Source organism: Anarrhichthys ocellatus, unplaced genomic scaffold (genome assembly GCF_004355925.1).
Source record: "Anarrhichthys ocellatus isolate YVR2014 unplaced genomic scaffold, GSC_Weel_1.0 scaffold2, whole genome shotgun sequence".
In the NCBI taxonomy this organism is placed as follows: Eukaryota; Metazoa; Chordata; class Actinopteri; order Perciformes; family Anarhichadidae; genus Anarrhichthys; species Anarrhichthys ocellatus.
In genome coordinates, this window is record NW_022280032.1 from 1588746 (window position 1) to 1604155 (window position 15410).

Consider the following 15410-nt stretch of genomic DNA (forward strand, 5'->3'; position numbering starts at 1 on the left):
TGACTGTGACGGCTACGGGCCATAAAATCTCTTCCTGCACAGTTTGAGATTTGGGCTGCTGCTGCTCCACACACACACACACACACACACACACACACACACACACACAGTATATAGATGTAAGAAACAGAACAGGCAGAAATGGTTGGATACTGGTTTCTGTGCCAAGAGGTTAAAAAAATAATTTCACTAAATCTAATCTACGTGTATTGTTTAAACTAGGATGTGCAAAGTACATAAAGTGTAATTTATTAGGAATATGCTCGTCTTATTCTAGTTCATCTTAAAAATGTACTGCAAGTCATTTATAAACATACAATGTTTGGCCAGCCCAGATAATACAATCCGACGACACAGACTCAGAACATTTTTGATGCTCAACGTAGGAAATAATTCCTCTGAACAGACGACTAGCAACAACAAAAGTCAGGACAATAAACAAAATAACTGATCCTCGATCCTCTCCGCTGCTCCTCTTCCTCTCTCTCTCTAACATCTGCATCCTTTTCCTCGTCTTCAGTGTCAAGCAACGCTCGTGTCCACCGTAAGCCTTTACCGCTGCTTATGACCTTATATGGTCAACTGCTCCACGCTGTTGAACAGCCTGGTTGAGTCTCAGCAGGAACCTCCTCTCGTCAGAGAGACGTTTTGACCCAAAAGACGCTCACAGCCGAGGAATGCAGACAGACTCCTGGTTCAACATGATGTCAGTGTTTAGCTTCTCTAACCCTCAGAGAGGAGCGACTCTAGCTTCTCTACACCTCAGACTCTCTCCTCTGGAGCTCAGCAGCGAGGTTTGTTTTAAGAACACGTCGGTGGATCCCAGTGAAGCGTCTCTTTAGGATTAAATGGATCATGTCCCTTTAATAGAGCTTTGGGAGTCATTTTAAACCAGATAAATGATTCTTTAACTCTAAATCAGTCGCACCAAACTTTAAAACTATCTTAAAATGAAGTAAGTTACACTTCTTTACTCTGAAACGAGATTAAATAGAATTCTGTGGCACCAAAACTTTAAACTCCAGTTTAAATGTGAACCAGTATTATCTTTAAACTTACACTTGAGGACATTTAACTATTAAAAAAAGCCGCCTTTTTGAGATGGATTGACTAAAATAATGAAGTTCCTCTCAGTTTATCTCAAAGGAGGATAAATTAATCTGTATCTTGTATAATGTTTAAATGCATTATATAAATATATATACTGTATAAATCACCTTGCCTGAGCTGCTAATGGAAGTCCTCTTTAATGGAACATATTTTAGTTTGTAATAGAAGAGGAGCAGCTGATGAAATATTGAGTCCAGGCTTCACTTTCTACCTTTTCAAACATGGTCGACAAACGTTGTACTTTCTCCAGAGGAAGCTGTGAGCTACATACTCGCTCGCCATTTTGCAAAGATTGTGCCATTTTCATAGAATCAACAGCGTTCATTTTTTAAGGTTCTCTGGACGAGACGATCGGCTAAATCACCTCAAATCTAAAAAGTAAGAGTTTTAAAGCGAGCCGAGCGAAGTGTTCGCTGCTTGTGGACGATGAAATATTTGTCTGAGGTTGGTCAGTGTGTGTGTGTGTGTGTGTGTCTTTCCTTGTAGCACAGTTACACAAAGTTGATGACTGTATTGTGACTCAGCCCACAGGGTGAATGAGCTCAATAGAAACGCTCTGCAAAGACGTTGTTCGGACATCAATGAGCAGTCCGGTCTGAGTCACGTTCATGAGTCACTGTCTGGCAGCAGGTCTGAGCTGCAGACCAGAACCTCGGTAGTCACCGGCTATGGAGCCGTTTAGTTCCAGCCGCCTGCAATCAGACTTCCTGTTTCTGCAACACCAATAAGAAGCCTTTGACAACTTTAACTGTGCTGTTGTTTGAGTTGTCTTGTACGTCTGTAGAGTTTTATTTCTTTAAATGTGTCTGCTTTCCAGAGAAAGTCCCACAATGCAACAGAGAACTCTAAATGATCTAATCTGACTCACACAACTTCAGTTTAACAGAACTGCAGTGACGATAATGTCCCAGCCCGGCACAGTGTGCTCGTTGTCTCAACTCATTACCTCGGCCCTGTCTCTGTTGGAAGTCGGCATGAGCTTAATTGAGCGTAACGTCACCTAAACACACAGGTCGTCCTGAAAAGAGCAGCTACAGCGACCTGCAGACAGGAACCCTGCGGCCGCTGGAGACTAACGGCTGAAGTCATCCGGCTGCAGCTTACTGCACACATGCGTTTTAATGGAGGTTAACTAGTTCAGGTTACAAACAGGTCTCACTGACCACCATATGTTTGGTGATCCTGCTCCAGTCACAGTGTCTAACAAACAACCAGGAAGTCAAAATAACAGCAACATCTGGAAGGATACGGACCCCCAGGCCTCCATGGGAAATGCTTTTAACTGCTCAGCCACCGGTTATATGTTCTGGATTAGATTTCAGTTCAAATAATGAACAGGGAGACTTTAAAAAAAGCACATTTCTAATTGGTTACACTGCGCTGACCCAGGGGTCATAAGTCAACTGAGCAGAAGAAAATGTCTGCAAGAATCATATGAGGGTCATCCATAATGAACTATATGATCCTAAATAAACATACAATGGACGCATTTTAGATTATATTCTAAATATAATCCCCGTCTGGGTAGAAAACACACTTTCTGAGAACCTGCAGAACATTTTAAGTCACATAGCAGACTTTTTTTTCTTGCATGACCAAATTCCATTAAAAACGCCCTTAAATGTATGAACACTTGGTTAAAAGCTTAAGTACATGCCTATGAATACATAACTTCATATCGAATAAGCACTGCTGAGAGCAGCTCTACAATTCGGTAGCTGATTAATTTTAAACAACAACTCTTTGGTGAATTAGTTTGCATTTTACTGTGCAGATGAGTCTGTGGTCGGTGAACCAAAACATCAATATTGTAATAACTAGAAGGCGTTCTTGCATGATATCCATGCAGAACTTTGCATCGGCGTGTGTTGTTTTGCTAAATAATTGGTAACTTTTTTTATGAGCGTTTAATTCCTGTTTTTCTCAATGAACGTGACTCTTTCGAAAGAAAAGCCGAAAAACAAAACATCAAAGTCGGTGCTAAGGCTACTTTTCTCGCCACCTGCCCCGTGTCTCTGCACACCTTCTCAGGGCGTTCCCCCAGTCTGAGGGACCGAGGACACAAGGAAAGGAGGGAGGGAGCGAAGCTTACCTTCTTTACTTCCTTCTCTATCTCCATTTTTTATTTTGGTCCGTCGGCGCGATGTTTACTCGGTCAAAAACAAAGCGAAGAGATGAACAAACTGTCAAAAACCACAAAGTGACAGAAAACGGACCGGAGAAATACTACAACAGCCCGGTTCACTCTCCGGTTCCTTTCCTCGGAGGTCCTGCTAAACACTCGTGTCAAGTTAAACAGAATTACCAAAATGGTTTCCGGTGAGCACTTTCAAACGCCTTCAAAATAAAACGCTTGTTCGCCATGTTTACCTTTTGGAATATCGTTTTACAAACTGTTCTGTAACTAATTACCTTAAAAACTATTTGACTAATAACATTATGAAAAGCAAGAATCAAGAGATGAACATTTTATGTGGGACAATAGAAAAATGTATAAAAGACAGAGAGATCATTTTAAATATATGATAACATTTTAAATAATAATAAGTAAATACAAGAGAGTGGATCACTTATGTAAATTAGCAGCATTCAGACAGCAGTGTCAGGCAAGTTGCAAAATATGATCAAGTTCACAGTAACTGACAAATGTACACCTACTTTACGGCCACAAATAGAAATTCAAGTCACCACAAGATCAGCATATAATCAGTGTATAAAAAGTTATTTTGATGGTCTAATAGTTGCACATTGAATACATTTGATCCACATAAAAATAGCTTTGTTAAACCCATAAAAACGATTGAAAATAGATTGAAGAAAATATTTTATATCAGGTTCAAATAAAAACACACAATACCACTAATGAAGATACAATTGGCACAAAACTGCCCTCTAAACACTTCTACAAATTTGACTACCACCACACGGTCACTTCACACCGTTTTTAACTTACATATTATGAAAACTGCACGTATGGTAAAGCAGACTTAACAGTTGTCATTCAGGCATTTTTCTTTCTTTTACTTTGAAAATACAGATTCCTTACTTCCGGAAACACGTTTACGTCTTCTCTCGAGCTTGATGCTGCTCTCACTTTGGAGGTCCCGTTCACTTTTCATTGATTTCAAAGGGGGGGACTTCCGCTATGATATATCTTCATATTGACCAATAGGAATAGAGAAAGTGGGCAATAGAGCGCAGGACGACCAATCGGAGAGCAGAAGGGGCGTGTTCTTGTCACACAAAGGATGTGATGGTGTTTAGACCGTTTTGACAGATTCAACCTGTTTTAGTGGGCTACTGAATCAAGATGCTGTTTTCTTTTTATTGTCATGATGTTTGTTTATTTTATTTTCAGATGGAGCCCTTATTTTACTTGAAATGAGAAGAACATTTATTGATGTATTTCTATCAGTGGTGGGCCGTCAGGGCCAGCAAGGCCTTCTCTGCTGGCCTAAACAGAATCACAAAGTTATATCTATTTTATAATTTAATAATTGTTCTTAAATACACTACATGTATTGTAATTTATAAAAATATTTGTCCCATCATCTTATTTTCTCATTGCACAGCTACTGTCTTCCTCAGTTGTTTTAAGTAGAGCTTTTATCCAATCAGAGTTCACCTCTGTGTCTCTAGGTAAGAAGAGAGGCAGAGGCCTGCAGACTCACACGTGCATCCATGTGCAGTTTAAGTGAATGGGGACGATATTGTTGATTGACATAGTGTTCAACCAATCAGATCTTTAGTTTGACATGTTGGGCGTATTCTTGTGGTAGCTAAACTGTGAAGAAATAAAGAGACAGTGTGAGAGGTCATGAGGTGGTCAGGAGTTATCTGCATATTTAAATCAAACAAACAAATTACACTGAAGTGACAATTGTCCAGACACATCAAATCAGTGGAGCTTCCAGTTCCAGCTTTGTGTAGCATGATTACTAAACTGTCCCGCCCCTCCCATGTCACAGATATTTCTTGACTACATGTTTCAGCAGAAAAAGAGTACATGAAAATAAGGAAGTTAAATATTTTCAAAATGCTGTTTCATTATGACCAAAACAGACTTTAGACACGTCTGTGTTTTGTGCCCTTGGCCGGTTCCTTCACTGATGCCTACACCGGGCAGGTAGGAGCTCGCTGTCCCGCTCAAGGACACTTCAGCAGCAGGACACATGGACGTGGACGGACACGCTGTCTGCTTTACCGTAAGTCTCTGTGAATCACAAACTCTCCCACAGGTGTTTTCCCCACCTGACTCTTGTCTCGGCTTCTGTCTCTTTACTTTTCCTCTGCAATGTCCTTATCAGCTGGGTTGCATAACACAGACTGGACGTGTACAGTGGAGGGACGTCGAATTAGTGAGTAATGTCAAGGGTCCTTTACGTCACTACCATGTGAACTGGCTTTAAATGAGTTCATGCGATGAATATTTTGTGATAAGGACAGAAGAAGGAATCAATGTGAGGAAAGAATTTGATTTTTCAGTCATTTTAAAATGTTATCTGGAGTCCGTTGCTCAATGATTAAACATTCTCATGCCTTCTGAAATGTGGCTCTTTTAGAAGGCACATATTTTTTGGCTGGATGTCAGATTTTGAAACAAAACCATGCGAACGCACCAGATGTGAATTTTTCCACTCAAGTTGTCTCATATCTGTCTTGTACTGCCAACATGTTGAGTTCACAGTACACATATCCAAAAAGCTGGTTTCAATTTAGCTGCTTTGCTGATTGCGGGCTCGCCCCCCCGACAAACAAATACAAAGAGGAAGCTGGAACACCCGGTGGACGCCGGCGGCTTCCTCTTGAGACTCCATCTTGAGCTGTCAATTTAGAACTAATTTCATTGTGTTTTCTTTTCATATCTTCACTCTGTAGATATTCTCACAACATTTACAGGAAAAAAGTGACACAGTGACAAAATATAATTATGAAAAAAGACATATTCTGAAGGTCAGATGGCATAACACAAACAAAGAATCAATAAAACTTTACCATATTGGGTAATAGGAAAGTAAAAGCTCTTAAAGTCTGACAACAAAAAATAGAGCCACATTTATTGAGGAGGGAAAATCTCTAAAACAATGTTCAAATATTACAGCTAGAGTGTGTTGTGATGTATAACTGGTAAAACGTGTGAGGTAAAGCATTGGCAATTGTTTTCTGTAAATCCTCTGGCTGCTTTACATATAAAATACATGAAATATTCTCTGGTTCCAGCTTCTTAAATGTGAGGCTTTGCCGCTTTCCTCTGTTTTATATAATCATAAACTAAATACATTTATAGTTTTAGACAAAGCAAGCCCTTTGTTCTGTCATCTTGTGAATTTTCTAACATATTATAAATGAATGGATAAGACAGCTCATCACAAAAACAATTAACTTAATGGACTCTACAGACAGACAGAACCAAAAACCAAAACCGGGCAGAGTTTGTAAACTGAACACAAGTTTATATGTCATAAACATGCACGGTTGTCTTCTGCTATCTCCATGCTGGCGTGGGAAACGGAGCAGCCGTTGAAACACACCTCGGTCAACTTAAGCAAGGTTGTGGGTTTGAACACGTGACCCCGCTACGCTCGGCCATAAAAGCCTGTGTTTGGGCCCCGCCAGGTTCACACCACTGGGTCAGGATGAGGGGGCTGCTCGCACTCACCGCGCTGTTTGTGGCCGTTCTCGGCAAGGAGACGTTTGAGGGGTAAGTGGGTCTGCCAGAGACGCTGTGAGTGATCTGTACGTGTACAGCAATGTGAAATAATAATGACTCAATATGTAGCACCTATAATATGTATTATTGTAAACTAAAGGCAACAGTTGATAGCTGCCAATGTCAACTTGTTTCAGATAACTCCAGTTTTATAATAAATGCAGTGGCTTATATTTTTTTGAGGAAGTTTCAGCAGAGACGTGTCAGTCTTACTTCACCCCGTGTGAGCCAACTTCTCTCTGGGTCTGGGCGGTCTGAGTTGAGTCAAAGGATGTAAAACTTTGTGGTTCTCTTTTCAGTCATCAGGTGCTTCGCATCACTGCACAGGATGAAGTCCAGCTGGCTCTTATCAAGGACCTGGAGGACATGGTCGAGTTCGAGGTCAGTTATTCCACACTAACACTAATTCTAAATAATAACACAAATCTTCAAATGAGTGACAGTTAAACCGTTGTTCCGAGGACTTGATATGTTGTATGATATCTGTGTTTTCTTCCAGCTGGACTTCTGGAGGGGGGTGACCGATGTGACGACTCCCGTGGATATCAGAGTTCCCTTCCACAGCCTGCAGTCCGTCAAAATCCACCTGGAGAGTCTGCAAATCGAGTACTCCATCATGATCCAAGACCTTCAGGTACGAGACCTGCAAACAGAACTAAATCCACTGTGCTTAGAATTTGAGTGCTTCGGGAGTCTGAAGCAGATTTCGGGCCAAAGCTATAAATACATGTTATATGTGCTGTACTCAAATGTTGTCATCCTGCAGGCGATGCTGGATGCGGAGCAGGAGGAGATGGAGTCTGCTGCTCGTGTCGCTGAGCCCAGAAACACGGACAGCTTCGATTTCTCCAGCTACCACCCCATCAACGAGGTCAGTACGCACGCTCACTGAAAGTATTAATACTACAGACAACTTTCATTGAATACATTTCAACTCAATTCTTGGTTCTAACGTATTCAAATAAAAACAAATCAGGATGGTGTTTGTAGCATTCATACATAAGATAATGATAGTTTGCTATCTAGTGTCTGATTTTAACAATTACATTCATTCTATGTTTATTGTTATGATTGATTTTTGAGAAAGTGGAAAAATCTTTTTAGGTCACATAACACTAGAGAGACTAATAAAACCACTTGAAACCAAATGGGGCAACATTCCTGCAACTAATATAATTCACCAAAACTTCACGAGTCCACCCGTTACATGTTTGGGAACAAAGACATGCACCATTAAAAATCCATTCATCTATTTTCTGCCACTTGTCGGGGGCTCAGCAAGCTAGGCAAGGTAGTCCGGATGTCCCTCTCCGGTGGAGGCCAACATCCACAGAAAACCTTTTTAACTTCCTGCCGACAAGACGGACACATGTCTCACTCTGGTTAAATAAGGACCGGGTAGCTTGTAGCTCTGGGTGGATTAAGAGACTATAGGCCCCTGGGTGCTGACAGGCAAAAGGCTCCACGACCTCTCCTTCACACTAGACTTTATAGTTGTTTATCCTCTCTTTGTCGTAATTAAGGATCTCTCTGTGGTTTGTTGTCTCTTTGTGGTCGATTTTCCCTTTTTCATAGTCGTTGTGTGTTGTTTTGCATCTATTTGTAGTATTTTGAGTCTCGTTGCAGTGGTTTCGTATCTCTTTTAAGTCATTTTACATCTCTTTGTAGTTGTTTTGTGGTCATTTATGTCTTTAAGTAGTTGTTTTGTGTCTCTTTGTGGTCATCTGTTGTCTCTTTGCATCTGTTTTGCATCTGTTTGCAGTTGTTTTGGTCTCTTTGCAGTCTTGTTGTTATTCTTTGTGGTCAGTAATCTCTTCCGGGTTGGTGCGTGTCTCTTTGAGTGACATTTTGTCGGTGAAGCCAGGGGGGCCCCTGGGCCTGTGCCCTGTATGCCCGTTCATTAATCGGTCCATGCTCATAACAAAGGCTCCTCAGTGCAGCACCCCAACGAGACTTCTATGTTGCATCCCAAAGTGTTTCAACAACAGATTTAAACTCACTCAGGACCAACCAGTGCGATACAGAATGATGTCACAACCTTAAACCGTCTTTGTCTTTGGTTTAGATCTACAGTTTCCAGGACATGCTGGTGGCTGAGAATCCCAGCCTGGTCAGCAAGATTGTGATCGGTCAGAGCTACCAGGGTCGTCCCCTGAATGTGCTCAAGGTAAATAAAACAATGTATTTATTAAATCAATAAAAAAAATAAAAAAAATGAACGACCACAAATAGAACAACCCATTGTTCTTCATAAAGGGTCGTGGATAAGTTGAGCACTTGCTCCACAAACTGAAGAGATTTGTTCATGCTGACATCATGAGATGTTAAATAATAACAATTTTAAAAGTTTACTCGTAGTTTGACTGCTACTTTCCTCTCCTGTAGTTCAGCACCGGTGGAACCAACCGTCCCGCCATCTGGATCGACACTGGAATCCATTCCAGAGAGTGGGTCACTCAGGCCAGCGGCACGTGGTTCGCCAAAAAGGTGCTTTTGACAATTATCCCATTGTTCACTGTCTCCGCAGATCTTTTCACCACTGACCGGCGTCACACTGACTACCATGTTCTTGACATTTGTGTGAGTAGATTGTGACTGATTATGGACGTGAGACCGCTATCACCGCCATCCTCAACAAGATGGACATCTTCGTGGAGATTGTGACCAACCCCGATGGCTTCTACTACACTCACAACTCAGTGAGTCTCTCAGTGATAGATTTGTTTTACTGACTGATTTAAGAATGATTTCCTGCCACTTTCACATTTGTAATTGACAATATTCATTCATGGTACTTTTTTTTTAAGGCTCCGATAGGGTTTCTCGACCCTGTCGAGGTCCCGAAGTACACGTATAACACACGCGGTGATTTAAAAGTGACAAATTGTGATGAGCTACTCTGATGATTCCAGAACCGTATGTGGCGTAAGACCAGGAAGCCCAACCCCGGCACGAGCTGTGTGGGAGTCGACCCCAACAGGAACTGGGATGCTGGTTTTGGAGGTAAAGTCTGAAATCGACGAAGGCACCACATGTCATCCTCAATACTCATTTTTGAAACTCCAACTTTTGTCTCTGAATATTAGCCTCTTCCTCTGGCTCTGTAATTATTATTATCATCATTTTTTGTGTACACTGGCCCTGATATGTCATAATGATAAAAAGCCCTTAACAATACACATTTTTACACAAAAAACATTTGACCTGTATTTAATATTACTTTTTTAGTGACATTCTTTGCCGTCTGCCATTGCCACGCTCGATACTGCCACAAGATGATCCCAAAGTACCAAATGTTTAATTCCTACACGCAGTGGCTTTAATTAGCCCTGGCCAAAATGGCGGACACACTTACACAGATTTGCCTCAAATTGCTCACCAACACTCAGATGACACAAATCAAAATACATCAAATACATAACAAATATACTTTGATGATCACAACACATTTTTCTGACTCTGTTGTTATCTCTGTGTGTAGGAGCTGGTGCCAGCGGCAACCCCTGCTCAGAGACCTACCGAGGAAGCAGGGCTCACTCTGAGTCTGAGGTCAAGTCCATTGTGGACTTTGTGAAGTCCCACGGTAACTTCAAGGCCTTCATCTCCATCCATTCCTACTCTCAGATGCTGCTGTACCCCTACGGCTACACCAGGACTCCAGTCAAGGACCAGACCGAGCTGGTAGAAATCACACTCTTTGCCTTTAATGACTTGTTTTTTACCCAGAACTTCTATTATTTTTTACGATCAAACTGGGAAAACCGATTTCTTTTGGCTCATTAGCTTGTTGTATTTTTTACTGTTGTGTCAGAAATGTAAGAATATGCAGCAATATGAGAAGCTATAAATAGAGGTTCATATGTGATTGTGGTGATCTCTTCCCACAGCACAATCTGGCTAAGAAGGCCATCACTGACCTGGCTTCTCTGTACGGTACCAGGTACAGATACGGCAGCATCATCAACACCATCTGTAAGTCGGAAGTATTTCAATTCCACAAACTGTTTCTTCACTCAACTGTTCTTACGATATCTTACGAACAGTTAGCCCTCATTTTTCACTGTTTTTTCTATGAAAGCCAGAAGAAATGTGGGCTTTTATGGTCTTCATACTTTTTATTTTCGTGGTGGTGACGTGAAGTCATGCGACCTTGGTGTAGTTTGTTTCCAGCCTAACGTTATCTTTTTACTGCTGACGATTGTATTTATCCTTCAAAAATCATAAAAGTTTGTTCATTTGTAAAAGAGTATCATAAACATTGTTTGCCAAAGACTTCATTTTTTGCAATAATCCAAAATCCATTGGAAAATCCCATTGTCTTTTTGAACCAGCGCGAAGCTAACTTCCTGGTTGGCCTACAGAAACAAAGTCCTCCCTGCAGCACTCTATTATGGCTGCCACCTATACAGAAATACTCTAACAGTACCTGTTTCAATCGTAGACCAAGCCAGCGGCGGCACCATCGACTGGACCTACAACCAGGGCATCAAGTACTCCTACACCTTCGAGCTGAGGGACACTGGCCGTTACGGCTTCATCCTGCCGGCCAGTCAGATCCTCCCCACTGCCCAGGAGACTTGGCTGGCTCTGATGGCGATCATGGACCACACCTTCAAGAACACCTACTAATATGTGTGTGTGTGTGTTCAATTGGAAGTCCCTGTGGAGAGGATATTGTTGGCAAACATCATCTGTAAATACGTCAGCATACGTCATGACTCTTCGGACAATGAAAATCACAGACGAATAAATAAGCACACTTGAAAACTTCATGATTTCAAATCTTTTTAATTGGGTGCACGTTGTCCATGTTTATGCACATAAGACATGTCCTCATTTCACACCTTTCTGTATTATTTACACATCCTTTAAACCTCTCTCTACTCAGAGCTGGTCAAAGAACATAAATAACTAAATACAGAGTATAAATCTCTCCCTATCTCATCCTGATCCTGTCACTTTTTGTGCCAATCTTATCTTATTCTTATGGGTAACAATTTTTCCTTGTTTACATTTCTGTTTTTACCCAGATGTGATCAGAGTAAGAGGATGTTACATTCCTCATCCAGTAAACTACTGAATTACATCAGCCTCTCTCTCAACAGAAGATTTAATTATAAGCCATTGAATATAAATCATTTAGCTGCTTTTGCGATTTGCTGTCAACATTTCGGACTCATTAAGACGAGGAAACGATACAGCAAACAATTATACACTTTATTTAACATTAATTTACAAAGAAAGTCATGTGATCTGATTGTTCATGTGAGTTAAGACTGACTGTCGTCCATACCTTCAATAAATGTACTTATAGACTGTGAGTGAATCCAGAGAAAACAGATCAACAATAAGTCACTAACATGCCATCAAATCCAAAGGCCACACATTAGCAATACTGTTCACCAATGCGTCCGTCACTGAAGTGCTGCTTGTGCTTCGGTTACAGCCAGTTTCCTTCCTTCAGTGACGCTGCGATAACGATCCGTCTGTCTGTCTGAAGGTGTCGGCTCATCAGTTAGTGTGATCGCAACTTACTTTAATCCACACACACACACAACCAGTCAGGTCACTGCATAAGAAGGCTGCTCATGAAGGCCGTCGGTTTAGGATTCACAACATGTGACAATGTGGAGGAAAATTACAAAAATACAGAAGAGCTTTTCTTAATTTTACAAAATGGATCAAGCTCTTTGACATTATATAAATTACATCTCATGTAATACATAGTTTCCCAGCATGTCCTTCATTTCACCAATGCCATTTTGTTTTTGTTGGCTGTCACACTGATGGAGTTAAGCTGGACCTCTCTGGACAAAATAATGTCCAAACAGATTTGAACAGAATGAAGTGATTATCTGTAATAGTGCGACATGAAAAATGTATTTGAGTGCAAAAAAACTCCATCGGTTCTCAGGTTCACAGACGAGGCACTGTGCAAACATTCACATATCAGCATTTATTAAATATAAGAGAAAAAAAACAAGCTTCAAGGGGAAAATACTTCAGTCTGACGTAATATCTCCAGAGGTGGAAGAGAACGCAGTATTACAATGAAACTAGATGTCGTTATGTTCGTTATGGACTTTGTGTTGGAGGTTTGTTTGTTTGTGTACATCTGCGTGGTTGGGGGGGGGTTATTTCCAGGGTCTGCTGCTCTGAACCCTGGCGATGTCCGTCCCAGATGCAGAGGAACTCTGTCGACTCCGAGCGCTGGAGGCTTTAGACGTGGAGCTGCTGCTGCTGCTGCTTGATGCGCGGCTGGACATGCAGCCTGCGGTGAACACACACACACACACACACACACACACACACACACACACATGCAAACACTGAACGGGAAGTGGTAGACGGGGCAAACGTAGCTTTTGAGAGTTCTTGTGCTCATAAATTTTGATTCATGACTTCATGGAGCAAAGCAATCAGGAGGGAAGGGCCATTGTACCGGGTCAATAGATACTTGAGTTAGTGGTTTCAATAATTGTGCCACAAGCACCAGTTTTTGTGTCTTGGCAGCTGTAAAAAACAAACGGTGGTCTTACTGTTGGAGTTACTGGGGATGAGTATCTCCTCCAGCTGCTCCTGGATCTTGGTGAGCTCGTCTGACGTGAACCGCCACCTCTTCTCTGCTGGTAGCGACGGCGGCGGCACAGAGCTCCTCTTCGCCCTCAGCGACGTGGGGGAGGACAGGCACGAGGTCGGGATGGAGCCCATCGTCATCCCTTCTGGAAACCTCTGAGCGATTACCTTTAAACCTGGGAGACGACAACATCCATCTGTCCTCCAAATACGATACTTAAGATGAAATCTATACTGCGGATTAGATTACTTTTAAAGGAAGCAACAACAATACTTTACCTCCAGACAGCAGGAACAGATTGTCAAACCCTCGTTGACACATGACGGTGGCTGCCTGGCTGGCCATCCTCTCATCCTCATCGTACATGATAATGATCTTCCCTGCTGTATTTTTCTACAAAGTGTGTGGGTTAAGTTCAGTTCACTGAGTTTCAAAAAGCCCTCACACTGATTTTGCGACATAAAAAGCCGGACAGGTCAATGTTTAGTGTTGCAGGATACGTATTCCAGCACACCTTTGGTGTAGGGGTTCATTGTTCGAGACAGCGTGGCGATGGGGAAACTGTGTGCTGTTGGAGAGAGAGAAACAACAAGACATATGTTTTGCATGAGAAGCCTGATGATCTGGCTTCATGTTTTATTTTTTTGTTAGTCACCTACCGCTGATAATGTGGCAGCAGTCGTATTGGTCGCGGTCCCGCACGTCCAGCAGCAGGTAGGGGCAGTCGGGGTAGGGCCTGTCAGCGAGCTCGGGGCGCGACACCGACTCGTTCTCCGTCTCCTGATGGTTCCTGTCCACGTTCAGCTCCCCCACACCACTAATAACACTGCAAGAGGCTCAAAGTTAGAGGCTGCAACACCTGTGTCGGAAATACAGAAATGTGTTGATTAAAGCTATGAGGAGCTTTCATTGAGAGTTGATTTTGGTGGTTCCTTGTGGACAAAAGCAGTAATGTTCCAGAGCACCAGAGTCCCTTTAGTTTAGAAAACCTCTCATTGTACTGCAGCATGGTCTGATAGTCCGCCACGCTCAGTCCTGGTTCTGGTTCTCCCATGCCTCCCTTCCCTCCAGCGGGCCCAGCAATACGGCTGTTTCTGGTGAACCATTGAACCATCAACGTGTCTGATTTTACAGGGAATCGGATCCGACGACAAGCATTAATAATAACTATGAAGAAATAAACAATATTCTCTCTGATGGTCTACTTATGTAGGTCATAAAGAGCCTTCAGTATGCGATTGAGACTGTTTCATAACCTTTTTAAAGTTTCATGTATACCATTACATTAATTTATTAATTGATATCGACTCTTCTTACAGGTTTGGCTTTTATAGACATTTATTGTGTTCTAGCACTCTGTATGTTAATAAGGAAGGTATAATGCACAGTTAGGTATCCAATATAAGAAAATAACGGACGAGATGAGGTCAGTCTTTGTTTATGACGCCAGAGTGACTCACTATATGCAGTGGCAACTTGGCAAAGAAACTGAAAGAAAGTCATTTATTTTATTTAAATCATTTCATGTTCCTTAAATTTCAGTTTTATGCAACTGTTGCTGGTGTGTTGAACCATTAATATAGCGTTAAATATAAGTATACTTAACGTAGCTTTACTTTTACTCTAAGGCAGGTTAGACAAACACATGCACGGATTTAGAGTGTTGATTAAACTCTTGAACGATTCCACTCTGTTGGCTAGTAAGACACATTTTCCATGGCAGCAATGGTGGACACACCCCTTCTATACCCTCTGGTACCGTTCTACTGTCTGTAACAGTCGGTGATAAGTCAGTAAAGGACAGTACGGATTAAAGCAAGGGAGGGGTTGTTCTCCCAAGTGTGAACGTGAAACCGGAGCCTCGAGGAGGAAGACGTGAGCATGGAGCGGAGCCAAACACTGTGCAGGTTCACCCAGCGCTGCCCCACTCTCTCTCTCCATCTGTCCTCCCCACAAGGTGCAGGTGACCCAACAGCTCTGCCATTACAGAGACCACAGATAGAGTTACACTCT

General features: G+C 41.9%; 3 protein-coding genes across 3 annotated transcripts in view; 1 reads left to right on the forward strand and 2 right to left on the reverse strand.

Annotated features, from left to right (window-relative positions):
- The window catches only part of tes (testis derived transcript (3 LIM domains)), a 21014-nt gene extending 17628 nt beyond the window's left edge, over positions 1-3386 (reverse strand). Inside the window, exon 1 of the mRNA XM_031869847.1 lies at positions 3203-3386. Coding sequence (XP_031725707.1) covers positions 3203-3229 — 27 coding nt within the window. The 5' untranslated portion in view covers positions 3230-3386. The remainder of the gene's footprint in view (positions 1-3202) is intronic.
- Positions 3387-6726: 3340 nt separating this feature from the next.
- Positions 6727-11590, forward strand: cpa5 (carboxypeptidase A5). The gene is made up of 11 exons (XM_031867395.1): positions 6727-6811; positions 7120-7201; positions 7320-7454; positions 7587-7691; positions 8886-8987; positions 9206-9307; positions 9409-9519; positions 9733-9823; positions 10302-10501; positions 10708-10792; positions 11262-11590. The coding sequence occupies exons 1-11, from the start codon at positions 6747-6749 to the stop codon at positions 11447-11449; spliced, it is 1266 nt and encodes a 421-aa protein (XP_031723255.1). The 5' UTR covers positions 6727-6746; the 3' UTR covers positions 11450-11590.
- Positions 11492-15410, reverse strand: part of cep41 (centrosomal protein 41) — a 7124-nt gene continuing 3205 nt past the window's right edge. The window contains exons 7-11 of the mRNA XM_031867405.1: positions 14057-14223; positions 13898-13965; positions 13676-13790; positions 13360-13572; positions 11492-13091 (exon numbers count right to left, since the gene is read on the reverse strand). Coding sequence (XP_031723265.1) covers positions 12955-13091; positions 13360-13572; positions 13676-13790; positions 13898-13965; positions 14057-14223 — 700 coding nt within the window. The 3' untranslated portion in view covers positions 11492-12954. The remainder of the gene's footprint in view (positions 13092-13359; positions 13573-13675; positions 13791-13897; positions 13966-14056; positions 14224-15410) is intronic.